Source organism: Mesoplodon bidens, assembly GCF_964165515.1.
Source record: "Mesoplodon bidens genome assembly, chromosome: 1".
NCBI lineage: Eukaryota > Metazoa > Chordata > Mammalia > Artiodactyla > Ziphiidae > Mesoplodon > Mesoplodon bidens.
The window spans coordinates 6,663,149-6,688,848 of NC_138176.1; the positions used below are offsets into that span (position 1 = coordinate 6,663,149).

The 25,700-nt window shown below is 40.1% G+C and overlaps 1 protein-coding gene across 1 annotated transcript in view; it reads right to left on the reverse strand.

Annotated features, from left to right (window-relative positions):
* FANK1 (fibronectin type III and ankyrin repeat domains 1) overlaps nt 1–25,700 on the reverse strand; it is a 118,758-nt gene that overhangs the window by 23,416 nt on the left and 69,642 nt on the right. The window contains 1 exon segment of the mRNA XM_081234109.1: nt 2,418–2,595. Coding sequence (XP_081090235.1) covers nt 2,418–2,595 — 178 coding nt within the window.

Consider the following 25,700-nt stretch of genomic DNA (forward strand, 5'->3'; position numbering starts at 1 on the left):
AAGGATGGAGCAGGGGAGATTTGTCTGAACAGAGAGAACAGCTGAACACACATGCAGGAGAAGTCAAGGCATACTCGAAGGACAGTAAAGCAGATTTCTTCAGAAGGTTGATGCCCAGAAATAAGAAACAGCAAGAAAGGCAGTTTGTGGGCAAACTGTGAAGATCATCAGATGTTCGTGTTAGGAGTCGGACCTTCATTCTTCAAGCAATGGAAACCCATCGAAGACAATTTGACAAAAGGAAGATTAAAAAGAAAATTAACCTCGCAAGATAGAAGGAAGGGAGAGAGGGCAAGAAAAGAGGGATATGGCCAATTCATTCAATCAGCAAAGAAGCTGGACGGTTGTAGGACCTGGGGATTCAGCAATGACTAGTCAGAAAACAGATCCTACTTGCATCCTAGTAGGGGAAATGCCACAATCTAACAAGGGAAAGCATAGAAGGGATGTGCAAAGGGAGAACTCATGAAAACTAGATATACCTGGCTGTGAGGAGAGCCCACGTCAAAGACAACAGCACTGATTCAAGACTGGCTGTTGGAAAAGATGAACAGAAACTGACAAGTCAAAACGAAGTTCTTAAATCCCCAATCCCAAGGTCAGACAGTCTAGATAATCGCGTTGTCAAAGAAAGGCATTTGCTAGTTTTAACGATACACCTAGGGAAAAGCGATATAATGGAGGAAAGGGGTCAAGATTAACACAGTCTAACTCTGCCACCTAGTGTCAAGGTTTGTGCTAATTCTCCGAGGGAACGTGAGCATCTCACAACCTTGCTTAGAGTTGGGGGTCTGAAGGCCTCGCTGCTGGCTCTGCAATGCCAGGCAACCATCCAGGTGAGTTCCTGGGGCCAGACAGCACTCAGGTCTCTGGGGAAAACATAACAACGCAGAGACACACAGGCTGGAGGCCAGTGGACATGGCTGATCACCCAGCAAAGGAGAAATGGAGACACAACGGAGCACCCAGGACAGCCCCACCTAACCTGCCAAGCACGGTTTGTGGTGCAAGAGAAACAGGGGAAATAAAATACCTTTTTCTCTCTCCACAGAAATACTTGTTACATCATCATTCATGCTTTTGGGTGGAAACTACTTACCAGAGAATAACACATGACATGACATGATTAAAATAACATTTCAAGTAGTCGGGCCAGGAATTATTTTCATATGGCAACTACATTTCAGGTAAATGCATGTTTTCTTTTCTAGGTACAAAGAATCGTTCATCAAATCGCAGGGACACCATGGTTCAGGTAACAGTCGAAGCCTGCGTATGGACCCTCACATCAGCACCCTTACCACAATACCACCTGGAGAAAAGTCCAGCAAAGCGCTGCAACTCTTCCCTGACTGTAGCAGTGCCAGGATGCCCGCTGTGATATTGCCCTACAGTTTTCCGTAATGTTACCACTGGGGAGAATGGTAAAAGGTACCTGGGATTTCTCTGTATTGTTTCTTACAGCCAGATGTGAAGCTACAATTATGTCAAAATTAAAAGTTTAATATAAAACCATATCTGCATCTCATTTCTGGTCTTCTTCCTAAAACACAAAGTCATTTTGCAAGCAGTAAAGCTGTCAAAGGAAGAAATAAGGATTGAAGTGAAGGCTAAGAAAAAAAAAAAAAAAGACTTCTTGATTATTCCTGCTGCATTCATTTATTTATTCAACAACAAATATTTTGAGGGCCTCCTATGTGCTGACACTGCCTAGGAGCTGGGGAAAGAGCCTTAAGCAAGCAGGAATCTTACCTGCTTCTCGTGGAGTTTAGATGCTGGTAGGGAGAGAGAAAATGAACAGTAAACAGTAAAATGACTCCGGCAGAGCTAGGTTTCACAATGCAAATGAAACAAGGTCGTGGCAGAGAGGAGAGCTGGGTGGAAGAACGGCTACCTCGGGTGGCCTTTTGAGGAGGGGCCAGTATTTGATATGATATGTGCATGGTGTAAAGGAACCAGCTGTATAAAAATAGAAGGACGTGCATTCAAGGAAAAGGCAAAAAAGACAGGTTCTGATGGAGGCTGAGAGGGGTAGCAGGTTGGCTGGAAAGAGTTAACAAGGGAGCAACTTCCCGAGGTCCCGGAAGCTGTCATGTCTGTGAACAGCACAGCCCGAGGGGAACCTCATCTGATTTCATCCAACTCTCCTTTGATTCTGTCTCTACGTTTTGGATTGTTAAAATATACCATTAGAATATCTCAGAAGCCCAAGGAGCTCTCAAAGGTCTAGGAGGTTTAATTTCAAAGGGACTGCTCACCCTTAGTTTCCAAAATTCATCACTCATGAAAAGAATGAATGCAAATGATGCCGACTCATTCCTTCAATTTCACAATGAGTCTTCTCGGAGACAATAGAAACCATTCCGGCTAATCAAGAAATCAAAGCAAAATGTTAAGCAGTTCAACATTGCACCTACGTATAAATGATACCATAAGTGTGCATTTTGGGGTCTTCTTCTTCAATAGAAAACCTGAACCACTGCTCCTGGGGTCCCTGCCGCTTGACTTTCTTCTCCAGGTCCCAGTATAATTCAATGCTGTGATGAGTCACTTTGCCCACAACAGGTGGATGAGGCTTTGAGGATGGTGTGATTTCTAAAAAGATAAAAATTAAAAAACATACAGTATTTCAGGACTCTATGTCCATAAGGAAGAGAGATGAGCTGAGTGCATTAGAGCTGCTTGAAAATCAAACTGTGTTTTCCTATACATCAGGCACACATGTAAGTATTCCTCCCTGTGGCTTGAAGAACATCAGAAAAGCACGAGTGACAGAAAATTTGGCTGATGCAGTGAGTTACCACATTCGTCAACGAACAGATTGTACCGTACCCATTGACATCATACTTCACTCATGGACCCTTCCAAAAGGTTACTTAAACTTATGGAACTAATTAGATTTTTCTTTGAGCTGATGAAACTCAGTTTGCTGCTATCCTCCTTCAGTGATCTGGCTGGTAAACAAAGCCAACAGACAAATGATATTGCTGGTCCAAATATTTGTAACACAGATGACAAAGTGTTGATATCTGTTCTATATAAATAGCTCTTACAAACTAACCAAGGAAAAACACAAAGGCTAATAATATCAATCAGGCAAAAGACGAGCAGTAGACAACACAGCAAAAATAACCAACATAATGTCCAAAAAAGGTATTTATATTGCCCAGTGGCTGCAGAAAATGAGGATAATTGGATATAACTTTATATACTGTCAGACACTTAAAAAGAGATATAACTGTTAGAAGTGACAATGTCAGGAGAGGACACTCATACATTGGTGGTGGGGAAATATGAATTCTAGCCTTTTTAGAAAGCAATCTGGCAGCATCAATTAAAATTAAAAATACATATACCCTCCCCTCTCCAATCATGCCACTCTTGGTAAACTCTCCTGCAGAAATCTGAACACACAGGGACATATATACGAGGACATTAATTATTAAAGTTTTTTAGCCACTAACAGTGAATAGGAGATGACCCATTAATAAGAGAATAGTCAAATAAATGACGATATGTCCATAGCATGGAATATTACACAGGCTTTAAAAATAAATTAGTTCTATGCTAGATGCCTTGAGAGGATTTCCAGAAGGTATTGTTGAGGGAGAAATCAAGATGCGGAGAAAAATACAGGATACAGGATATCCCAGTTCTGTAAAAGATGGCGGGGGCACAGCACACACCGAGCTGTTCTGCATCCAGTTGCTCTGTTTCATGTTAGTTTTGTCTCCCTTGCTAGATTTTAAATTCCTTGATGGCTGGGTCCATGACTAAACACTTCTTTTAAAACCTCTCTCTGTCCCTCAGGGTCTTTTAGGCCTCAAAAATGGCATTGATATCTGGAGAGAACGCTAATTAGAAAAGATACACACACCCAATGTTCACAGCAGCACTATTCACAATAGCCAAGACATGGAAGCAACCTAAATGTCCATTTAGGATGAGTGGATAAAGAAGATGTGGTGTATACACACACACACACACACACACACACACACACACAGGAATATTACTCAGCCATTAAAAAGAATGAAATAGTGCTATATGCAGCAACATGGATAGAACTAGAGATTATCATACAAAGTGAAAAAAATCAGACAAAGATAAGTATCATATGATATCACTTTTATGTAGAATCTAAAAAAAACGATACAGGTGAACTTGTTTACAAAACAGAAATAGACTCAGACGTGGAAAACAAACTTATGGTTACCAAAGTGGGTAGAGGTGGGGAGGAGAAATAAATTGGGAGTTTGGGATGAACAGATACACACTGCTATATACAAAATGGGTGAACAACAAGGATCTACTGTATAGCACAGGGAACTATATCTGTGGAAAAAATCTGAAAAAGAGTATATGTACGTATTTATATATGTATAACTGAATCACTTTGCTGTATACTTGAAACACAACATTGTAAATCAACTTCAATTCTTTTCTAAATGTCATTGATTTACCACATTTGCAGCTGACTCCCGCCGACCCTGGGTCCTCCTGCAGTGCAGCCCTAGTAGCCCCAGTGCAGACTAGGCTGCCCTGATCTTGCCTGCCCCAGGCCAGGAGGAGAGATAACCACCAAGTTCCCTTACGTTCAGATCCCAGAGATACACACTAGCAGACAGCCTGCCAGCTCATTCTTTCCAACTTTATTTTGCTGATATTTATTGAAAGCATGGCTTAATGGAATTGGAGAAACCTGGATTTGAGTACATGCTCTGAAACTGAGTCAAAAACACCTCACAGTGTTTTGTGATAAATAAATAACATATGTGAAGTATCTAAATCAGTTATGGAATATTTCAGGCAACGGTATCCTACACAGCAGCTAAAAGGAAGTAAGTTCTACACTCAAACCTCAAATGAGTATGTGAAAAACACAGGTTCAAAGGATGCACTACATTATTATACTGCTTACGTAAACTTTTTAGAACATACAACACTATATGTTATTTATGAATACATACGTAGGTAGTCTAAGTTAAAAACACTGATGGGGAGAATGCACTCCACCAGGATAGAGTTCTCTCGCAAAAGTCAGGGAAAGGATGAGGTATGCTAAGGTAGGGAAGGTGACTTACCACTATATTTGTAAGGTTTCATGTCATTAAGAATTTAAGGCATTTATGGCAAAATTTTAACATTTGAAACCTATGTGGTACATTGGGGTATATGCTGATTTTCAATTATTTTGGTATGTTTGCAATATTGATTTTTAAGAAATAACTATAAAAATAAATGCTATACATTACTTTTATGGAGCTGTTGGTTTTCTTAGTGAAACCTATTTCAGTGTTCTAAGTACTAATTAACCCTGTGGGGAGAGGAACTAATGATCACATACCACGTGTCAGACATGGGTCTTTCAACATGACTCATCTCATTTTGTCCCAGCAACTCTGGCTGGGGAACATAATGGTGACTCACACCCTTACATTATGGCACTGTCGCTGAGCAACTCTTTTTTTTCTCTTTCAGAGCCCCCTAAAACCATTCAAAGACCAGGACTGGTAGACTGTGGTGGATTACCCTCAGTATAAGTAGAAGCTGAGTAAAATTTCTATTCCAAAGATATCTAGCTTAGAAAACTGGGATTAACATATACACACTACTATACAATATATAAAATAGAGAACCAACAAGGACCTACTGTATAGCACAAGGTACTATACTCAATGTTTTGTAATAAGCTATAAGGGAAGTGAATCTGAAGAAGAATATATATATATATATATATATATATATATAATATATATATGTACACACACGTATAACTGAATCGCTGTGCTGAACACCTGAAACTAACATGATATTGTAAATCAACTATACTTCAATTTTATAAAAGAGAGAAAAATAACGATCCCATTGTAAATTAAGATAGGTAAGAAATTCTAAACAAATGCCAAATCTCCAAAGGGACCAACCAAATGGTTCACCACAAATTTATATGAGGAATAAAAAGACACTATTCCCAGTTATGCACGTGTCTCTCATGCCTTCTGCTCTTTACTAATCACTGATACAGGCACATAACCAGAGACTACCTGTTAGCTTGGCACTGGCCACAGATGGTCCACCGCCAGCTGCAGGCTCAGGACAGAGTCAGAGCCCTCCCTGCTAGTCGCCACCCCCTCCAGATGTGGTACATCGGAAAAGCGGTGGTGTCTAGAAAGTTGATTTCTTGTTACTCACTCTTTAAGGAGTGATCCAAGTTTCTCAGAGCGACAGCCTCTCCGAGGTTCAGCACCCATGAATGAAAACTGACTGAAGGCACGGCCGTCATGGCACAGACCTGGCTGATCCCGAGACACCACTTTGCACCGCTTTACTCGCCCAGATCCCGAAGGTTAGTGCGCGGACCAGCAATGATGTTCTATGTCTTCTTTACTTTGAAGTGCAGCTTATCAAGATGCAGTTCTCCAGCTAGGCAAGAGCCGCTTTAGGCAGAAGACTATTAACGCCACCCAGGACCCAGATGGTCAGCCCGTGAGTGAATGTCCTCATCAGGTGAGAGCTGGTGGCTTTCTAGGTGGCCAAAAAGTAAATAGGGGATGAAAGCAAACTCGTTTTGTTTTGGTTTTCAGCCAACCTAGAGTCATTTGACAGGTGTGTTTTAACTCTTACAGCGTTGTGCCCATATACTGCAGCTTGTGTTTTCTCTTTTTTTTTTTTTTTTTTTTTTGCGGTACGCGGGCCTCTCACTGTCGCGGCTTCTCCCGTTGCGGAGCACAGGCTCCGGACGCGCAGGCTCAGCGGCCATGGCTCACGGGCCCAGCCGCTCCGCGGCATGTGGGATCCTCCCGGACCGGGGCACGAACCCGTGTCCCCTGCATCGGCAGGCGGACTCCCAACCACTGCGCCACCAGGGAAGCCCTTGTGTTATCTCTTTGATAAAAATTCTGGTATTTTTGTCATGACCAGCTAATAGACGTATTTGAGGATGTTCGTTTTAGGATGGATTCTAAAATAAACACAGGAACAGGCCACTAGCCAAAGCGCAAACGTCACTGTGCCAAGGGAAGAGAGGCCCGGGTCAGCTGCGAGCCTCCAGGGAAGCTGATAGCAACGGCAAGTCACAGGCCCTCCCCTGGGAGGAGCACAGCAATGACTACAGTACAAGTTCCGTGGCACTTACTTTCTGACAGGCGCCATCATGGACGCTTTATCCATTCATTCAATTTCCACTACGGCTCTATAAGGATTTTTATCATCTCCATTATAAAAAAATCTCAGACACAGAGAGTTTAAGTGACTTGCCCAAGGTCACAGCGCAGTACCTGGCAGAATCAGGGTTAAAACACAGGCTGCCTCTCAGCAACAGAGATGCAATATGCAGACCTGGAGTGAAAACTCTACTACTGGTTAGATCTCCAGCCACTCATTGTAAATCAGGTTTGACCTGTGAACCCGCTTGAACCCCGAGTGTATTTTAAAATGACCAAGAGAACTTAACGAGAGAAAGGGAAGACAATGAAAGCCAGGTGATTGTTTGAATGAATGAAGTGGGGGGATGTCCAAGCAGGAGGAGGGTGCGAGGGCAGCTCCCTGTCAGCCCCGGGGTCGGGAGGCTGCTTCTCTTCAGGGACTCGGTCCATAAAAAGGAAGATACGATGGTCTAGGAGGACCACAGGAGGCCAAGAAGCAGACAGATTTGGCCACATTCACCTTGACACTGTGAACTGGGTAGGAAGTCAGGCAGGTGCCTCTTTATGTTCAGCATGGAATGCAGAGGAGGAAAGGTCCTCGAATGTGGGTAAAACAATTAGTGAGATAACTCACCGATAGTCTGAGAAGAGTGTTTGTACCAGGGCAAGGAACAGGGACTATATCAGGAGAGTATGCTAAATTGAGTTTACTACCCACACATGAACAAATTCCTCTATCTTAAATGTTATCATCCTCAAGTTTCACAGTGAAGCTAGAACTGCCAGGGGAGATCAGTGTATCTAGGAGGACAGCCCTGACTCCCTCTACCCTGGGATGAACCTACTGGCTGTTTGACAAGTAATGATACATCTTTCCTAAAATGACTACAATCAACATTTTGAAAAACTCAAAAGCTCACCCTTTTGCTATTTCTTTGTTTAACCGGGATGTTTATATCCACACTTGTAATTATATTTATCGAAGTAGAAACACTATTTTGGGAATTGTTTTCATACGTTTTATAAAATATATATACAACATACCCACAAACACATAGTCGTAGACACAATTTAGATTTATATAAAAGTTTTAGAACTCTGTTTTTCCTGATTATGAGTATCAGAGCTTTTAAAAGGGACTTTTGCTTATTTAAGTCTCATAACCAGTATCCACATTTAGCCAATCACATAATCTTATGTCAAACTCAGGCTTAAAGTTTATTTGAACTTTTCTAAAGATTACTGACAAAAAAGGGGGGGGAAGTCTTACTTTCAATTTCGCATCTTTACTTTAAACAACTGATAGGCTCTTTCCATCATGGCAGATTTTTTTAATCTTAAAAGTTTTTCATTTCATTTCATTTGTTGAGACGCGGATGGATCTAGAGACTGTCATACAGAGTGAAGTCAGTCAGAAAGAGAAAAACAAATATCGTATATTAACGCATATATGTGGAACCTAGAAAAATGGTACAGATGAACCAGTTTGCAGGGTAGAAATTGAGACACAGATGTAGACAACAAACGTATGGACGCCAAGGGGGGAAAGCGACAGTGGGGTGGGGAAGGTGGTGTGATGAATTGGGTGATTGGGATTGACATGTATACACTGATGTGTATAAAATGGATGACTAATAAGAACCTGCTGTATAAAAAAATAAAATAAAATTCAAAATTTTAAATAAATTTAAATAAAATTTTTTTAAAAGTTTTTCAACAGAGGACAGTGGTTGCCAGGGGCTGGTGGGAGTGGGGGGGGATGTATAATGGGTGACAGGGGTCAAAAGTTACAAACTTCCAGCTATAAAATAATTGTCACGGGGATGTGACCTACAGCATGGTGCATGGTAACTATAGTTAATATTGCACACTTGAAAGCTGCTAAGAGTAGATCTTAAAAGTCCTCATCACAAGAAAAAAGGGAAAAACGCTTATAACTGTATGGTGATGGATGTTACCTAGACTTATCCTGGTGATCATTTTGCTATGTATAAAAATGTCGAATCATTATGTTGTACACCTGGTATCAATTATTCCTAAATAAAATAAATATAGATATATACTAAAAAAAGTTTTCCAAAAAAATGAAAAAAGAAAAGAACAGCAACAAAACTACCAGGCTGATCTCAAAAGGACGATTATATGAGAATTTGCGTACGTGTTGTGTACTATAAAAGCTTTTTGTAAGAAAGTTCTTATGCAAATCTGACAAACCAATTTTATGCCCCGCTTGCCATTTGTCAAGTAATAAATAATATGAAAATGAAATATAGAGGGCTTCATACACTGTCACCTTTCAGTCCCTATGGTTACGAAGATGGCATAAAATGTGGCTCTCCAGTAGACCAGAAATCCATTTCAAAAAGCTATCATTTACAAATTATAGGTTTAAACACAGAAAACTATAAAGTTTAAATAAACCACTGAACAATATTAGGCCTTAGCATTCTAAAATTTTAAATATGTAGGCTGTAATAATATAACAGAAATGTGCCAGCCCCGTAGGAGGAAACTGAAAAGATGAGTAAAAACATTACTCAGTATCTGAATGATAGGCAGCTGAACACATTTTAAGAGCTACAGAGAATCTGTGATTATGATCTGTATTGGAATTAGCAATTCTGATTAGTATCATGAAAAGCAGGGACGGATGAAGAGAGAAAGCAAACATGAGTATGTTCATTATAAACGTGGAATACCGTAAAAGCAGAATGGTAGTTTCCCTGCCCTTCCAAAGACACCTGCAAATTTACTGAGGTCAAAGTTCATTGACAAGGGACATCTGCAGCCTGGCCTCTGGTGGCAGATGGTCCACAGTCAGGATGACAGCACACTGAGGGGACGCTATATAAAGAACAGTGGTGGTGGCCACCTCAGAGCAATTCATCATAGCTTGACCACGCATTTATAGCAGCCATAAATCAAGAACTTATTCCAGATAAATAAGACGTGGAGATCATAATCATTAAAAGTGTCAAAAAATATGTTTGCCATGAATACATATTAAAGAAGGAATGTTTCAATCAAATATCACAATACCTGCATAGTGATGACAGTTTCTCCTTTCACTTAAAAATGAAATATGACAGTTAAAATGAGTTTAATTCCACCAAACTATTATACTGCTCTCGTAAAATGAATCCTGTAAAACCCTTATAGATGAAAGGACCAAGGACAGAAGTAAATAACTTAAAAATTTATAAATGATGACGACCAGTGACCACAATTAAGAAAATGCTTGAAGGTTCTACTAACTTTAAAAGGGGGGAGGACTTCTCTGGTAGTGCAGTGGTTAAGAATCCGCCTGCCAGTGCAGGGGAAACGGGTTCAATCCCTGGTCCGGGAAGATCCCACATGCCGCAGGGCAACTAAGCCCATGTGCCACAACTACTGAAGCTTGTGCTCTAGAGCCCATGAGCCACAACTACTGAGCCCGCATGCCACAGCTACTGAAGCCCATGTGCCTAGAGCCCGTGCTCTGTAATGAGAAGCCACCGCAACGAGAAGCCCGCGCACCACAACAAAGAGTAGCTCCCGCTCGCCGCAACTAGAGAAAGCCTGCGCAGCAACAAAGACCCAATGCAGCCAAAAATAAAGAAACATTTAAAAAAAAATAAAAGGGGGGAAATAACTGTGAGGTGTCATTTTATTTATAAAATTGGATGACAAACATGTAATGGTAATATCTTATGCTGTTTAAGATTGTAATAAAACTGGCTTACTTAGAGTTTGTGGATAGCACCATGTATCAAACAATCCTTTACTAAAGCAATTTGGCCATATTCAAAACAATGATTATGAAAATATCCCACCTGGTGACCCCACTTCTAGAAACATATCCAAAGAAAATAATTCAAAACCAAAAAATAAATTTAAAAGCTAAAATGTTTTTATTATGTATACTTTTACTTATTAAAAAATTTCAAACATATAAAAAAGTAGAAACAATAGTATCGTGAATCCCCTTGTACTTTACACCCAGCTTCATCAATTATCAGCATGATTATGGCTGATAATTATCTTATTTCATCTATGCTTCCACTTACCTCCATCCGTCCCTCAAGCGTGGATTATTTAATAGCTAAAATTTTTTACTGAAGTATAGTTAATTTACAGTGTTGTGTTAGTTTCAGGTGTACAGCAAATTGATTCCATTTTATATATATATATATATTCTTTTTAAGATTATTTTCCATTATAGGTTACTACAAGATACTGAGTATAGGTCTCTGTGCTATACAGTAGGTCCTTGTTGTTTATCTATTTTATATATAGTAGTTTTGTTTTTGTTTCTGTTTTTTTTTTTTTTGTGGTACGCAGGCCTCTCACTGTTGTGGCCTCTCCCGTTGCGGAGCACAGGCTCCAGACGCACAGGCTCAGCGGCCATGGCTCACAGGCCCAGCCGCTCCGCGGCATGTGGGGTCTTCCCAGACTGGGGCATGAACCCGTGTCCCCTGCATCGGCAGCATCGGCAGGCGGACTCTCAACCACTGCACCACCAGGGAAGCCCAGTAGTGTGTATAGTTTAATCCCAAACTCCTAATTTATTCCCTCTCCCCCATTATCCTCTTTGGTAACCATAAATTTGTTTTCTATGTCTGTAAGTCCATTTCTGTTTTATAAATAAGTTCATTTGTATCCTTTTTTTAGATTCCACATATAAGTAATATCATATTTATCTTTCTCTTTCTTCATTTTATATGCTAATCTCTAGGTCCATCCATGTTGCCGCAAATGACATTATTTCATTTTTTTATGGCTGAGTAATATTCCATTGTATATATGTACCACATTGACTTTATCCATTCATCTGTTGATGGACATTTAAGCTGCTTCCATGTCTTGCCTATTGTAAATAGTGCTGTTTTAATAGCTAAATTTTAATTAGCCTTCACTTTGTATCAGACTGTGTCCTCAGGAATTTACATATATTTTATCATTTAATCTTCATAGCCACCTTAGGAAGCACTTGAATTTCCTCCATTTTAGAGATGGACCATAGATACACGAAGGTCACACAGCCTTCCAGGGAGGGCATCCAGGAATCAGCAGGACAAGGATTTGAACCCAGGCAATGTGACTCCAGAACCATGCCCTCAAGCTCTCTACATGCAATCTACTGCCTGCCTGTGTTTAAGTACATAGATACATAAATGATAACATAAAATAAAAACCAAGAGAATCACTTTAGCATCATTGATAGCAATAAAAACTGCAAACAATATAAATGTCTAAGAATATAGAATTTGTTATATACACTGTAGTACATCATTTAAATGCAGAAATATTTAGCCACTAAAAAGCCACATGGAATATATACTAATGTAAGTACATTTGATATGCTGAGGGAGGAATACAAATTTGCACACTGATTATAATGATAAAATCTACAGATGCATATGGACAGAAGAACTGAAAAAAACTTAGAAAAATGAAATACAATTAGAGTGGTAGAATTATGGCTCATTTTGTGGTAAATTTTAATGTTGTAATAACATTGAATAAGAAAAATGGAATTACGCATTTTCACTTATTCTTAATGGAAACAAAATTCAGCCAAGATAAACTAGCAGTCTAGATTCTTCCTCCCTGAGCTTGTATGTATATAACCAAAACAAGTCTGATAAAAATAAACCAAGAATTAAGTCAACGTGGGTGCTTCATACATGAGACATTTCAATTACCCTCTGGTTCAATTATTGACCATTTTGGTGTCAAGCAGATATTCTACATCACATTTATTTCCAAGGAGTAAGTTTTCATCCATTCATTCAGCACGTTGGTGGGACACTGACTCTGTGTCCCAAGGGCCCAAGCACCACAAAAGGGGGGGGAGGGTGCTAAGGGACCAGCAGGGAACCCTGGCACCAAATACCAACCAGAGACGTGCCACTGGGAAAGGGGAGTTGGCAGGTGCAGAGGAGGCCCCTCATCTAATCTGGGGGTGAGGTGCCCTGAAGTGAGTTTTCAAGGATCGGGGAGATGAGTCTAGCAGAGCCTGTGGGCAGCGAGTACAGCATTTATTGAAAACATTTTAGTTTCCTTAGAAAATTCTCTCATGTTTTTTTTCCCAGGCATCCTTATCTTTTAAGAGAAAACAATATAAAATGAAAACCGCTGGAAGCTGCTTCTCCCAGCCTTGCTAGTAAGCTCTTCAAGGGCAAAAGTCACTTCAGATAATCAAAAACCAAACGAAAAAAACTAAACTAACAAGCAAAAAACAAAAGACAAAACCTCCTAGAGTAAAAGAATCGGGAAACACTGCCTCTTGCCCTGACTCCACCACAGATTTTCCTCATCAGGAACACGGGGATACTACCTTCCCACCCTCCCTGTCAGATTTACTGCAAAGAAGAAATAATGTGATTTAAAAAATACTGAAAAGTGAATTGACATGGAGAAGGGCTTCACAGACATAAGGTAGTAGTAACAATTTTGAAAATGTTCACCTATTTTATACTTTCGGCTACATGGAAACCCTGCTTGGAATTCTATAGTTTAATAGGTAATAGGCAAAGAAGTGTTCTTCCAAGCTATTTCTTTTGCCTAATTATAATAACTACAGGTTACTGCAGGCTGGCTCAGAGCAGGCACTGTACTGGACAGTCAACCATGTGTCTAAACCTCACAACGAGGAACGGAGAGGAGCTGACCAAGCCTCAAAGAGGTAAAGCAGCTTGTTCAGGTCCTCGAAACCCGCAAGTGGGGAGCAGGGCTGTCAGCCCAGGCCTCTTAACTCAGAGTCTGTGCTCTCAGGCTCAGGCTTCGTGGTGTGGAGCCTCAGAGCTCTTCAGTGGAAAACAACAATGAATCCCCGTGAGACAACGACATCTTCCACAATCAGACAGGCAAAATCAAATGGCTGTTTATTTTCTTTTGACACAGAGCATGTCATTGAAGTTTAAAATGAATTTACAGTGAGAAATGGCAGGATGTGTTAACAGTGGTGATAGGGCATTTTCCACAACACATCTGCTTAGCATACATAGGGGTTTTTTTTTTTTTTTTTTTTTTTTTTTTTTGCGGTACGCGGGCCTCTCACTATTGTAGCCTCTCTCGTTGCGGAGCACAGGCTCCGGACGCGCAGGATCAGCGGCCATGGCTCACAGGCCCAGCCGCTCCGCGGCATGTGGGATCCTCCCGGACCGGGGCACGAACCCGTGTCCTCTGCATCGGCAGGTGGACTCTCAACCACTGCGCCACCAGGGAAGCCCCAGGTTTGTTTTTTTTTTAATTGAAGTATAGTTCATTTACAATGTTGTGTTAGTTTCTGGTGTACAATGTGATTCAGTTTCATATACATATCTTTTTCAGATTCTTTTCCATTATAGTTTATTACAAGATATTGAATAATCGTTCCCTGCGCTATACAGTAGAACCTTGTTGTTTATCTACTTTATACATAGTAGTTTGTATCTGCTAATCCCAAACTCCTAATTTATTCCCTCTCCCCTGCCCCCTTCCCCTTTGGTAATCTTAAGTTTGTTCTCTATATCTGTGAGTTTATTTGTTTTGTAAATAAGTTCATTTGTATATTTTAGGTTCCACATATAAATCATATCATATATTTGTCTTTCTCAGTCTGACTTACTTCACTTAGTATGATAATCTCTAGGTCCATCCATGTTGCTGCAAATGGCATTATTTCATTCTTTTTTATGGCTGAGTAATATTCCATTGTGTATATATACCATATCTTCTTTATCCATTCATCTGTTGATGGACATTTAGTTTGCTTCCACATCTTGGCTATTGTAAATTATGCTTCTATGAACATTGGGGTGCATGTATCTTTTCTAATTAGAGTATTCTCTGGATATTATGTGCAGAAGTGGGATTGCTGGATCATATGGTAGCTCTATTTTTAGTTTTTTAAGGAACTCCATACTGTTTCTCCATAGTGGCTGCACCAATTTACATTCCCACCAACAGCATAGGAGGGTTCCCTTTTCTCCACACCCTCTCCAGCAATTATTATTTGTAGACTTTTTGATGATGGGCATTCTGACCACTGTGAGGTGACACCTCATTGTAATTTTTTTGTTTTTGTTTTTGTTTTTGTTTTTGCGATACACAGGCCTCTCACTGTTGTGGCCTCTCCCGTTGCGGAGCACAGGCTCCGGAAGCGCAGGCTCAGCGGCCATGGCTCACGGGCCCAGCCACTCCACGGCATGTGGGATCTTCCCGGACCGGGGCACGAACCCACGTCCCCTGCATCAGCAGGCAGACTCTCAACCACTGCGCCACCAGGGAAGCCCTCATTGTAATTTTGATTTGCATTTCTCTAATAATTAGAGATATGGACCATTGTTTCTTGTGTCTCTTGGCCATCTGTATGTCTTCTTTGGAGAAAGGTCTATTTAAGTCCTCTGCCCATTTTTTGATTGGGTTATTTTTGGGGTGTTTTTGGTCTTTTTGTTTTGTTTTGTTTTTTTACAGAATACATACATTCTTAAGAAAACCCCACCACTAAAGGGTCTGACCAAGCCACTCAGCAGAAGCAGAATACCAATGCAGCACACGCAGTCTCACCAATGATCAGAACAATGCAATTCAAACAGTGAGATTGCGCAGTCATCAAACTTACAAAACTGAAATCTGCCAGTGGCAGAGAACAGAAACAGAGGCAACACACCTAAACTGCCAGTGGAAGCACAAGTTGGGAAATCTCTTTGGAGAGCAACTTGGCAAAGTGAAGTAAAGTTCAGGAAGTGGGAATTCCACTCCCAGCTACAGTCGCTGATATACAGGAATACTCATGGAAAGTTTGCCGTTGGGAAAAATTGAAAACCAGCTCAATGGCTGGCACGAGAGGATTGGATGAATTATGAATAAAATCATACATTGCAATACTATATAGCAGTTAAGATTAAAGTTACAATTAAATATATCTACATTAATAAATCAGGGCAGAGAGGGGTTGAATCACAAAAGCAAGTTGTGAAACGATATGTACAGAATGATACAATTTACCTAAGGCTCAAGAAAACAAACCTATATCAAAAGGAGGGAGAGAGAAAGGAATGGAATGGCAGAAAAATAATTTTATTGGCAACGTTTTGTTTCTTAAGCCGGGTGGTGGCACATGAATATTTATTACATTATTTTATATATGTTATGCCTGAACTATTTAATAAAAGAACAGAACAAGGTACTGCATGCATGGATGTATTTATATCCTTACTGTCTTACTCATCTCCCAAGTAAATGGGTATCCAGGTAACCTGTTCTTCAAAACTACCTTAAAATGTTACATAAAGGTGGTCCAGTTTAAAATTCAGAAATCCTTGGGAATTTCAAGTCTAGAATATTTTCTACATTCCAGTGACACATTCAATCCAACTAGACCCTAAGCTCCTTGAGGAGACGAGCTGAGGTCCCTTCACTTTCTATCCCCAAAACCATTCAATGAATGTTTGATCCAATGATCCAATGAATGTTTGACATTATTCAAATATTCAAGGGATTTTGTAATTACTCCTTAAGATATGTTGCAAATAATTTAACCATGAAAGATAAGTAGGGTCTTAACTTACAATATATAACTTAGAATATTTTATTCTACAGCTGTCAATGTTTATCAATACTTAGACTGCATATTATTTACCAGTAGGTGTGAAAAATAGAAACTTCCAATAAGCAAAGAGAGGTCTCCAGTGTTTGTCTCATGAGTTCGAATCATCATGTTGCCCATCTTCTGGTTCACATGGGTCATCCCATAGGATGTGACGCTTTGTCTCTTGACTCTGATGTTTGTCAGTTGCCTTCCCTGCAGCCCTATAAAAACTAACTCAATCCAGCTCGTAACATAAATCGACTATATTGTTACGGACCTCTCTTTTTCACACAAATATAATGGAATAAAGCATACTGACACAAAAATCTTTGAAACCCTACAGCTTTTTAGCACGTTTCGCAGTTTAAAGATTGATTACCTCAGGGGTTATGGTCTTAAATTTCTCTCAAGTGCCACTTTCCTTCTCTGTTCCCTCTCCCACCAATCTCCCTTTTTCTAACCATTCTCTGTTCTTTGGTTGTCAATATCTTTTTTTTGAATGTTACTATGTGGTAGACACCCTGCTCAGTACTGAGAGTACGGGAGGACAAGACAGGCGGGTCCAGTTCTCACCGAGTCTGGTCTTGCAGCTGATGCAAACGTATGACAAGAGAACCCAAAACAATTCCTACAATTGTGATCGTTGCTCTAAAGAAAAAAGACCGAGGTGCCAAGAGACATTTGAGCTGACGCCTCAAAGATGCAGCCCAGAAAGGGCTATGAGAACATTACAGCGAGAAAAAGGACACAGCATTCCACTTAACGCTGACGGTAACATGCAGTGCAACCTTCCCGGAATGCAAATCCAAACCTAAAAATAAATCAGATAATTTTAAAAGGACTAGAGCGGTCCAATTAACATTAAGACCTCCATAGAAAAATTCAACCCTCATTATCAACATAGCTGATAAATAGGAATCTTTAAGAGTTGTAATTTATTAATGAAATCACTGCAATTTTCATTACATGTCAATACATAATATTTGCCACATACTGTGCGCTTCCAGATGAGGTTCTTTTATAACTTATAACCATGTCCCTGGTTCTCCAACAGCAATGGTTTGCAACAAAAAGAACAAACAGAAAGGTTGGATGAACTTACCATATAAAAACAAATTTTTAACCATAAATTTCTCCAAACTATTCTAAATAGGTTACCAGGGTGTACACAGAAAAATAAATTATACTTTCGCAGCCACTAATGAAAGAACCAGGATCGTAAACTGAGTATTAATTATAAAGAATGGTCATTGTTCTTTGCATTTATCAGAATGAAGTCCTGAATAAGAAATCCCCTGCTTCTACTGTGGGACTGCTTTCATATTCACCTGTTTCCTGCCTCTAAGCCTGTCTTAACGGGCAAGATTCATTGTCAGACCCTTCACTGTAAATAGTAAGTAAACCCGTTCAGCGAACAAAATTCAAAGGCAGCTAGTATGTTAGAGTTCTCCTTCCCAAAAGTCTCTCCTCCAATGTCTAAGAAACGGTTTGAAAATCGATTTACTTCCCCTCTCTGCACTAGTTACAAATGTGTAGCTTTGAGCTGGGCTTGAACACAAATAAATCTTTTTAATCTTCCCATCGGGTGCTGCTTCCCTCTTCACCCTTTTCCAGCTCCCTCCCCCTCAACCTCCTCCCACTGTTCTCACACCTACCCCACCCCCACCCTTCAACTCCTTCCTTAAACTTCCTAAAATTATTTAGGAGATCTCTACTTGAAATTATCTTTAACCCATAGCTTTTGTTTTCATTCACACTGTCTTACTATAGCTTGTAAATGTATGTCCCTTTCAAAAACCAAAATTACAGAATAATCCAACAAATGAATATTGGCACGTGTTAGGCACTCAAGTATAACCGCAATTAACAAGGAAGGTAATAAATACCATCTGGTAAAATAAGTTCAAAAAGGATGCTGTACTATCTCGAAAAAGAAACAAAGATAGTTACTCAGATGTTGGAAACTTGGAAAACTAATTCTCTCATTGAAGCACATTTTTCCCAAAAGGTGACAGTATTACTTTTTTCTAATATAAAAGCAATACCTACTCACTGAGTTTTTAGAAATCAAGCAATACAGAAATATTGAAACAGGAAATAAAAGTTCTCTCATAACCTCCTCCCCAGAGATGACCACCAGCAACAGCTTGATGAAAATTCAAAGATTTCTTTAGCAAAGATATATAAAATTTTACAAAGATGGCATTATACTCAAGGTACTGTTTTGCAATTTGCCTTTTCAGTTAACAGGCTATTGGTTGAGATTCTTGCATATTAATACATGTGACTTTAACTCAATTTTTAAAAACAAACTACTCTTTGTATACAATCGTTTATTACAGACAACACTTCAATTAAAAACTTTTTCGTATTTAACTTTACACAGTGATGCAAATATTTTTACAAGACAAATTCCTGGAAGTGGAATTGTTGAGTCTTTGGGTGTGTATATGTTTAATTTTGGTGCATATTGTCAAACTGCTCTTTAAAAGGAACAATTATCAATGTACCAACTGTGTGGGAGAGATTGGTTTTCTCCCATCCAGGCAAACAAGAATATTATCAAACCCCCAAACCAGGTGTGAGGTGAAACATATACACACAAATGTACAAGACAACTTGGTAAAACCACTGTCACATTATTAATAACATAGTAATGAAAAACTAGAAATAGCCTTCTCAACAAGAGAACAAATAGAGTGAGGTTCATTTATATTACAGAATGCTGTATATAAAAATAAATGGTATCTTCTATTTAGATGCCACCTGGAACCACTGTGCTTCTTTCTTCAGTTCATGTTCACTATATTACCTTATAAAATATGCAAAATAATCTAATGTATTGTTTATATATACATGTGCAAGAAAATTATAAAAACATACATTCATTCATTCAGTAAATATTTACTGAGAGCCTACTATGAATGATGCACTGATGCAATACTGGGGATTGAGCAATAAACAAATTCAACAAAAATCTCTGTCTCGAGGAGTTTATGTTTTAATGGATGGAGGGAAAAGACACTTAACAAATAAGCAAAATACACTGAGTGTTAGGAGAAAATATCTTCACAACCATAGACTACACAAAGATTTCTTACACAGGACACAAAAACCATTAACCATAAAAGGAAAAAATTTGATAAGTTGAGTTTCAATAAAATGAAAAGCTTCTACTCTTTGAAAATCACTATTAGTAAAATAAAAAGATAATATAGGGTGGGAGAAAATATTAATGATACATATATCTAACAAATGACTTGTGTCCAGAATATAATTATTAATATATTTTATATTACAATTCAATAATAAGAAGATACACAACACAATTTAAAAACAAGCATAAAAATTGACATGGTAGGGCTTCCCTGGTGGCGCAGTAGTTGAGAGTCCGCCTGCCGATACAGGGAACAAGGGTTTGTGCCCCGGTCTGGGAAGATCCCACATGCCGCGGAGCGGCTGGGCCCGTGAGCCATGGCCGCTGAGCCTGCACATCCGGAGCCTGTGCTCCGCAACGGGAGAGGCCACAACAGTGAGAGGCCCGCGCACCACAAAAAAAAAAAAAAAAAAAAAAAATTGACATGGTATTTCACAAAAGAAGATTTACAAATGGCTGATAAGGACATGAAAAGATGTTCAGTATTACTAGTGATCAGGGAATGCACATTAAAATGACGAGGAGACACCTAGAATGCCTAAAATAAGAGACTGAGGACATCTAGTGTCGGCGAGGATGCAGAACAACTGTAACTCATGCGGTCCTGGCAGAAATCCAAAACTGTGCCGTCCTTTTAAATAACTGTTCGACAGTTCCTAAAAAAGTTAAATATAGACTTGTGCAATGAGCAAGCAATCCCACCCCTAGGTATTCACAGTTAACGAAACATATGTCCACACAAAGCCCTGGACTTGAACATTCAGAGTAGCTTTATTCATAATCAATACAACCTGAAAATCCCAAATGCCAATCGGCACATAAATGAACAAACTATGGTGTATCCATACAAGGAAATACCACTCAGCAATAAAAAAAGCATGATTAGTTAATGCATAATAATTAATGACTAGTTACTGCACTATTGATACGAGCCATAACATAGACGAAGCTCAAAAACATGATGCTGAGTGAAAGAAGCCCGACATCTGAGTTCATACAGACTGACTCCGTTTATATGAAGTTTTAAAAAAAGGCAAACATTGAGGGACAGTCATCAGGTCAGTGGTAGCCTTGGACTGTGACCGAAGGTAGTAAGGGGACCTAAGGGGATTTTTTTTTTTTTTTTGGTGATAGAAATGTCCTCTCTCGACTCTCTCGGTGGTTACACAGGTGAGTCCATTTGGCAAAAGTCATCTAACTGTGTGCTGGAAACGGCTACACTTTATTATATGTAAATTATATAATATCTCAAAGTTGATTTTTAAAAGAGAACATATATAGTATGTATCAATAAGAGGATACTTAAGTGCTAAGGAAAAAAATAAAGCAGAGAAGGGGGATAGGGACTTTGGAGTCAGTTACAGTTTTCGATGGGGGCGGCAAAGGAAAGCTCCACGGAAGACGTGACTTCTGAGTTGACAGCTCATGGAGCTAAGAGCACAAAGCATGCAAATGCCTGGAGGAAGGGCACCCTGGGCAGCAGGCATGGCCAGCGCAAAACCCTTGTGGCAGGAGCAAGTCCAGCATGGTCCGTGCACTGCGAGGAGGACAGGGTATCATAGGACCATGAGCAGTAATAGTAGGGGGTGAGGGCGAGAAGTCGGGAGAAGAGGGCCGGGGAGGGAGTGCGGGAGAGTGCTATCTGGGGCCTTCTGGTCTCTGTAAAATACTTGACTTTTGTTCTGATGAGATGGAAAGCAATTTGAAGATTCTGAATAGAGAGGTGATCCAATTTAGGTTTTAACAGGACCCCTCTGGCTACCATATTGGAAATAGACCAAAGTGGGGTAAGGGCTGGAGCAGGGAGACCAGCCAGGAGGCAACTGCAGTAATTCAGGTGGAAAGATCATGGTGGTTGGTTAGGGCTCTGGAGGTAGCGGGACAGGTCAGGAAGAGTGATCAGATTCAGGCATCAAAAGCTAGCAGACTCTCTGAAGGACCGTCCACTCCGCAACAGTTAGACCTGGGATGGGACACATCCTCTGAGACACTGCTGGTCTCACAAAAGGTAGAATTACCCAGAGACAGCTCACCTCTTCCCCATCTCCCCACCCCATAAAAAATTGTAAAATATGAGCAGGGTTCAGATCATTCAGGAACCAGAGGGAACAGAAACCTGTGCCTCGACCTCCCAAAGCCAGGACAGGCATACTGCTTCTCCTTTCAACTGCACTTGGCTTTATTGTGCTTCACAGATTTGGCTTTAAAAAATAATTATAAATTGAAAGTTTGTGGCACCCCTGCACTGCGCAAGCCTATCTGTGCCATTGTTTCAACAGCATTTATTCATTCATGTCTCTGTGTCACATTTTGGTAATTCTCCCAGTATTTCAAACCTGTTCTATATTATCATTATATTCGTTATGGTGATCTGTGATCAGTGATCTTTGATGTTACAACAACTCACTGAAGGCTCGGATGACAGTTAGCATTTTTTAGCAATACACTATTTTTTAAATTAAGGTATGTACATTGTTTTTTTTCAGACATAACTCCAGCAGTATATTCTAAGTGTAACTTTCATATGCACGCGGAAACCAAAACATTTGAGTAATGCACTTTGTGATATTCGCCTTATTGCAGCGGTCTGGATCTGAACCCACAATATCGCTGAGGTCTGCTTGTATAGGGACACCCAGAAAACAGGAACAAAGGAACCTAGAGAGGCAGAGAACCAGGACCAGAGAAGCAGGGAGTCAGAGGGATGGAGAACCAGAGCTGGCCTGGCCTGTAGGCAGCAGGGCATGAGGTTACCATGAGGCCAGAGTAATACAGCAACCATGCTGCCGGGATATTGAACTTGGAAAGCAGCAAGCAGCAGCAGCTGAGCCAGAGGCTCCTGTTCTGAACGAGTCTCCAGGGGCTCCAAAGTGGTCACAGTTCCCACAAGCCCCTCGGCTACTTCCAGGGCAGAAGAAAATGATCTCCTAAGGAAAGAGCCCCCAGCTTAGCCACACGTTTTAAGGTCAAAGATCACCAAACACAAAGGAAGGCAAGCACACGCACAGTCAGAGACACAGGCCCTTGTAGTAAACATGTCTTGTTATTCTGTTGTTCAGACATCTGGGGCCTTACTGACCCTGGGGAGACCGCCCCTCCCAGGCCTAGCTGATTCCTGGAGATGGTGAATTTGCCCTCCAGTGCACTTTCCTATGAAAAAATAACCAATCCAGAGCCCACTTAAAAACACCCTCCAAGGGGGCTTCCCTGGTGGTGCAGTGGTTGAGAGTTCACCTGCCAATGCAGGGCACATGGGTTCGTGCCCCGGTCCGGGAAGATCCCACATGCCGCGGAGCAGCTAGACCCATGAGCCGTGGCCACTAAGCCTGCGCGTCTGGAGCCTGTGCTCCACAGCGGGAGAGGCCACAACAGTGAGAGGCCCGAGTACCACCAAAAAACAAAACAAAACAAAACAAAAAAAACACCGTCCAAGAACTGAAGAGGTTGAAATTGTCACATTAAGAATATCTAAGAGCCAGGTACAAAGTTTTAAAGAAATAAAAGAATTACTTCCAAAGTTGAATATATAACAAAAAACTATTAGGAATAACCAAAAATATCTGAGGAAAAAAGCAAGTGGAAATTCTAGAAGTGAAAATATAATTGTTGAAATACAAAACTAAGTAGGTGGGTTAAATGGCAAAGTAAGCAGAAATGAAAAGATAATTATATATCTGGAGAACTTACCCAATTTACCCAGAATAAAGCAAAGACTGAATGTATAAAACAGAGGTTAAAAAAAATAGAATGAGAAGATCTAACATATATTTAATCAAAGTGCCAGAAAGGAAGCATAAAGAAAATGGGGGCTTCCCTGGTGGCGCAGTGGTTGGGAGTTCGCCTGCCGATGCAGGGGACACGGGGTCTGGGAGGATCCCACATGCCACAGAGCGGCTAGGCCCATGAGCCATGGCCGCTGAGCCTGCGCGTCCGGAGCCTGTGCTCCGCAATGGGAGAGGCCACAACAGTGAGAGGCCCGCGTACCATAATAAAAAATAAAAAATAAATGGAGGAGAGGCAACATTTAAAGGATAATCATTGAAAATGTACCATAACTAATTAAAAATATGAATTTACAACTTTAGGAAGAAAACACATTCCAAACAGGTCCAATAGGAAAAAACATGCTTAGACACAAAAATGAAACAACAGAACATCAAAGGCCATGATGAGACCCCAAAAGCAACTAGAGAAAAAACACACATCCCCTTAAAAAGGAACATCAGGATGACAGCAGAATTCTCAAGGACAACAATGGAAGCCAGAAAACAATACAGTAATATTTTCAGAGAGAAAAGTAAAACTAGCTGTTAGCCTAGAACCATATAGTCAGTAAAAATTCCCTTCAGGAACAAGAATAAACATATTTACCAATAAAAAATGAAAGCATTTTGCAAATATTTGTAAAACATATGCTGGATGAAGAACTCGTATCCAAAATACACAAAGAATTCTTAAAACTCAACAATAGGAAAACAACCCAATTAAGGAACTGGCAAAAGAGCTGAATAGATACCTCACCAAAGAAGACATACAATACAAATGGCAAAAGACATACAATACATGAAAAGATGCTCAACATCATACATCATTAGGAAATTGCAAATTGAAACAACAATGTGACACTACTATACATTATATGTCAGAATGGCTGAAATCCAAAAGCCTGACAACACCAAAAGCTAGCAAAGATGCAGAGCAATAGGAACTCTCATTCACTGCTGGTGGAAATGCAAAATGGTACAGTCACTTTGGAAGACAGCGTGGCAGTTTTTTTTCAAAGTTAAACATAGTCTTGCCATATGATTCAACAATCATGCACCTAGGTAATTACCCAGTTGACTTGAAAACTTATGTTTACCCAAAAACTTGCATGATACTGTTTACAACAGCTTTGTTCATAATGGCCAAAAACTAGAAACAATAGGTCCTTTGATGGATAAACAAACTGTGGTACATCCCTACAATGGAATGTTATTCAGCAATGAAAAGAAATGAATTATCGAGCTGTGAAAAAAACATGGAAGAATCTTAAGGGCATATCGCTAAATGAAAGAAACCAGTCTGACAAAGATACATCTGTATGATGCCAATTAGGATGTTCTTGGAAAAGCAAAACTATGGAGACCGTAAAAAGATAGTTGCCAGAGGTTTCAGGAGAGGGAAGGAGGGATGAATAGGTGAAACATAGGGGCCTTGTTTATGGCAGTGCAACTATCATGATACCGTAAAGGTGGACACATGACACTATGCATTTGTCAAAAACCACAGAACCTTACAGCACAAAGAGTGAAGCTTAATGTACACAAATTTTAAAAAATCATTCAGGTGGTTGCAGAATCTCAGGGTGGAAAACAGAATGTGACAAAACAATCTAACTCTATTACAAATGTGTGAAACTACCTAATTGAGGTAGGAGAAAGGGTTCTGCCCTAAGTAACTTTGGAAACAAGCAGAGTCTCTAAAACTAAAGGCCAAAGAAACTGTACGCAAGCACTATATGCTAGTTGATAACTTTTTCTCACACGGGTACGGGTTAACCATTCTGATATTGATGTGCATGCATATAACATGTAGATAGTTAAGTAAATGGATGGCAGATGGTGGGAGCCAGATTTCTCTGTTGGAGTGGGCGTTTACAGATAAGCAGGGAGAGGAGGTTAGAATGATCCATATGTCAGTGAATTACAGCTGGAGACATCAGTATGAACGCATGTTTAGCTTAACTTACATACACAAATATTAGGTGTACGCATATGCACTCTTATAGTTCCTTGCTTTGTCAGATGAGAGGGTCTAAAAGCAGAGACATGCCAATAGCAACAAGCTCATCTAGCAG